We start from the raw sequence: 3,677 nt of genomic DNA, 5'->3' as shown, positions 1-3,677 counted from the left end.
TGTGGGGATGTGCGACAGCCAGACAGCTCAGCCAGTTACAACCCCATATAGTATTCTGAGGGTTCCGGGTTTGATTCCGGTCACTAGAATACACAGTTTTCTTAACCTATGTTATTTGGCCCAAATGTTGGGACATGATGGTAGATACTTCATAGCTGTAAAAGGTTCTTTGTACTGCTGTAAAAAAATTGTGGGGATATTTCAATATGGTAGGGATTCCACAGTATAAAATTAGGGGAGAAGAATGTATGAAACCTGGTTATAGGTCAATGGGTAAGAGAAGCAGAATAGATTCAATGTTTTCCAGCTTTGATTCCAAGTCAGATTGCACATTTTTCTCACCATGTTACTATTGGGGCCCAACATGAGTCTATGGCGGTATATAACTCTCAAGTCAATTCACTTTGTTAGTTTAGTGCAAAGGGACCCGGCACAGTGTTGGGATAGTGTAAAAAAATAATTCTAGAAATTGTTTTATATACTTTATATTTACAAGTAGAAAATCGAGTGGGGGAAGGTTGCACGGTTGTGTCCGACATAGCAAAATACGATGTTTCATACAAAATATCGGTTTGTTGTTCAAAAACGATTTAAGTGGGGACAGTAATGTCCGAATTTGCTGAATAATTAAGAAACGATGGCCTTTCAATACAACTACATTCCCTGCACTCATATTCATATTCCTATCTGACATGATAAATTCCATTTAAGTATCTACAGAAATATCCAACACTTTGTTTAACTCTTGTGTCACAAGGTGTGTAAATGTGGAAAGTTCTATGACCATGAACAAGGATTGCAAAATCTACCATCATGTACTACTAATTTCTACAGGCCTCGACATCAGCGGTGGTCCATTGGTCCGTGACCACCTGATTTTGGCAAGGACCACCTGATTTTACAGGCAACTGGTCCGTTAGACCACTTGATTTTTCCAAATGGTGCAGGGCTCATCTGGGAGAATGGTTATTTGGTCGAAAAACGTGCTCTATAATTGTTGTTTAAAACCATTTCACCGATGTACAGGTACATGTATATGTTCATTCATCTCATTTGTTCAAAAGATCTGAAGACATCCATAACTTTTTATTAACTCGCTTACAGCGTAGTTAAAAAAGTAGGAAAATATTTTAAAAATTAAAGTATAAAATTCATTCAAATGTCTCTAGTACTGCATTGAATTTATAACTTTGTATCACTATGGGATATCGGATAAACACATGAATAATGGTGCAAACAAAGGCAAAGGAAAAATTAAATATCTAGTAATCTTTGGCTACTTTTTCTTCTTATTTAAAGTACTTTAAAAGGTTATAAATACTTTGTCAAAAATAAATAAATATCAACAAACAAGCATGTATAATAAATCTGTGAGGAAAATAAGCTCAATTATAATGTAGGGATTTTTCTGTTTATCATTAATATTTCATTGTTTCAAAGACAAGAATATAATAACTTAATAGTTTAAATCTATAAAAAGCAATTATTATTCTTATAAGATGTACCATGAAACAGCAATGAGTATTTGAATAACAGTAAGGAAATAAGTCATTCACAAATGGTTTCACTATTCCCTAACTTGAGTTGCGGAAGAAGTCACTTAACCGAAGTATGAGTACTGTCATGTATTTTTCAATGAGATAATAAATACTAAATAGGATTACAATGACTTACTATCTGATCTAAGATTGAAATAAAAAAAAATGCATGTTTTCTTCAGTTGTTATAAATCTAATAATAAATATGTCTCTGTCACCAATTTTAAGTGTAGTTCTTCTAAATCTTAAGTTTCCTTAAAAAGAAATGAGTAAAAAAAAGATGGACCACCTGTGTACAGAAAGGACCACCTGAATTTTGGATCCAGTGGTCCGGCATACCACATCTGAAAAAGTTAGTGTCGATATGTTCTACCACAATCTACCATCGTGTACTACTACTCTCCACCATACTCTCCACTATTACCATCTACCATCGTGTACTACTACTCTCCACCATACTCTCCACTATTACCATCTACCATCATGTACTACTACTCTCCACCATACTCTCCACTATTACCATCTACCATCATGTACTACTACTCTCCACCATACTCTCCACTATTACCATCTACCATCATGTACTACTACTCTCCACCATACTCTCCACTATTACCATCTACCATCGTGTACTACTACTCTCCACCATACTCTCCACTTTTACCATCTACCATCATGTACTACTATTCTCCACCATACTCTCCACTATTACCATCTACCATCATGTACTACTACTCTCCACCATACTCTCCACTATTACCATCTACCATCATGTACTACTACCATCTAGCACCAATTGATACAACTAAATTTTTTTCTGAATTTTGATAGTATTTTCTTACTATTGTCATTTATTTATGGAAAGGATTCATACTAGTTTCACAAGACAGACCTGCGGTGGCACAAAGATGACATGTGTGTGTGTGTGTGTGTGTGTGTGCGTTTTTATTTATCTCGTGTGCACGAGATACTATATGTCGTGGCCATATGACCCAATGACCTCGAAATTATTAGATGTCATCTACTGATCAGGTGGAAGGTGACTTTTTAATATGATCCCAAAGACAAGTTCAAAGTGAATGTCTTCAGTATTTTCAAAGATTGATGTTGCATGTCAAAGTAAGTTGTTAAGTTTAAAAAAAATCATAATATATATATAGTGTATTCTGATTGGTATATTATCTCGTGGCCAAGACTTAGCTATCTCGTGGCCACGACTTAGTAACTCGTGGCCACGACATAGTATCTCGTGGCCACAACTTAGCTTTCTCGTGGCCACGAGTTAGTATCTCGTGGCCACGACTTAGTAACTCAGGGCTACGATAAAGTAACTCGTGGCCACGACTAAGTAACCCATGGCCACGACATTGTATCTCGTGACCACGAGATAACTATCTCGTGGCAACGACTTAGTATCTCGTGGCCACGACTTAGTAACTCGTGGCCACGATAAAGAAACTCGTGGCCACGACAAAGTAACCCGTGGCCACGACATAGCTATTTCGTGGCCACGACTTAGTATCTCGTGGCCACGACATAGTATTTCCTGGCCACGAGATAAAAAAATACACACATGTTACTTTTGTGCCACCGTAGAGACCTATTATAATTATAAAACGTGTCTTTGTTTGGTTTTAGAAAAAGTTAAAAGTCAAGCGTTGTTCCCTGCCGGCGGTGGCTCTTGTGTTTTTTTTTGTTTTTTTTGTGAAATAGACTCATTCCTAATGATTCTGATTTGAAAAGAAATATTCCAAATATTGTTTACCCAACAGGAGCTTCAGTGTTTCTTACGTGAAGATAGTATTTCAATTCTATATATAGGTTAAAAGTAAAAGTAAGTTGTTAAGTTTAAAAAATTCATAATATAGATAGTTTATTCTGATTGGTAAATTATCTCGTGGCCTCGTGGCCTTTCAATTTTATAAACGAGAAATATCTCACGTGGCTAACGGAAATTTCTATAGCGAAATTTTCCTCCATAAAATGAGTGGAGCAGTCTTTTTATATTTTAGGCAGATATATATCTTATCAATACATCAAGTGTTATGGAAGTGGTACAGAATTGCCTGTTTTATACAATCTCAACCCGCGAACCCGTCAATTTTTTTCTTTTCGGACATTTTTATTGGAACTATATAC

General features: G+C 36.0%; 1 protein-coding gene across 1 annotated transcript; it reads left to right on the top strand.

Annotated features, from left to right (window-relative positions):
- The first annotated feature begins 2,021 nt into the window (after positions 1–2,021).
- Positions 2,022–2,366, top strand: LOC132741763 (uncharacterized). The gene has a single exon (XM_060730021.1). The coding sequence runs from the start codon at positions 2,022–2,024 to the stop codon at positions 2,364–2,366; it is 345 nt and encodes a 114-aa protein (XP_060586004.1).
- Positions 2,367–3,677: the final 1,311 nt, after the last annotated feature.

Source organism: Ruditapes philippinarum, unplaced genomic scaffold (assembly GCF_026571515.1).
Source record: "Ruditapes philippinarum isolate M1 unplaced genomic scaffold, ASM2657151v2 ctg925_1_1_1_1, whole genome shotgun sequence".
In the NCBI taxonomy this organism is placed as follows: Eukaryota; Metazoa; Mollusca; class Bivalvia; order Venerida; family Veneridae; genus Ruditapes; species Ruditapes philippinarum.
Note: the sequence above shows the minus strand (reverse complement) of the source record. Positions and strands in the feature narration are given on the sequence as shown.

Bases quoted from the DNA above. Each gene is read 5' to 3' on its own strand.
- LOC132741763 (XM_060730021.1), top strand. From the start codon at position 2,022: ATGTACTACTACTCTCCACCATACTCTCCACTATTACCATCTACCATC.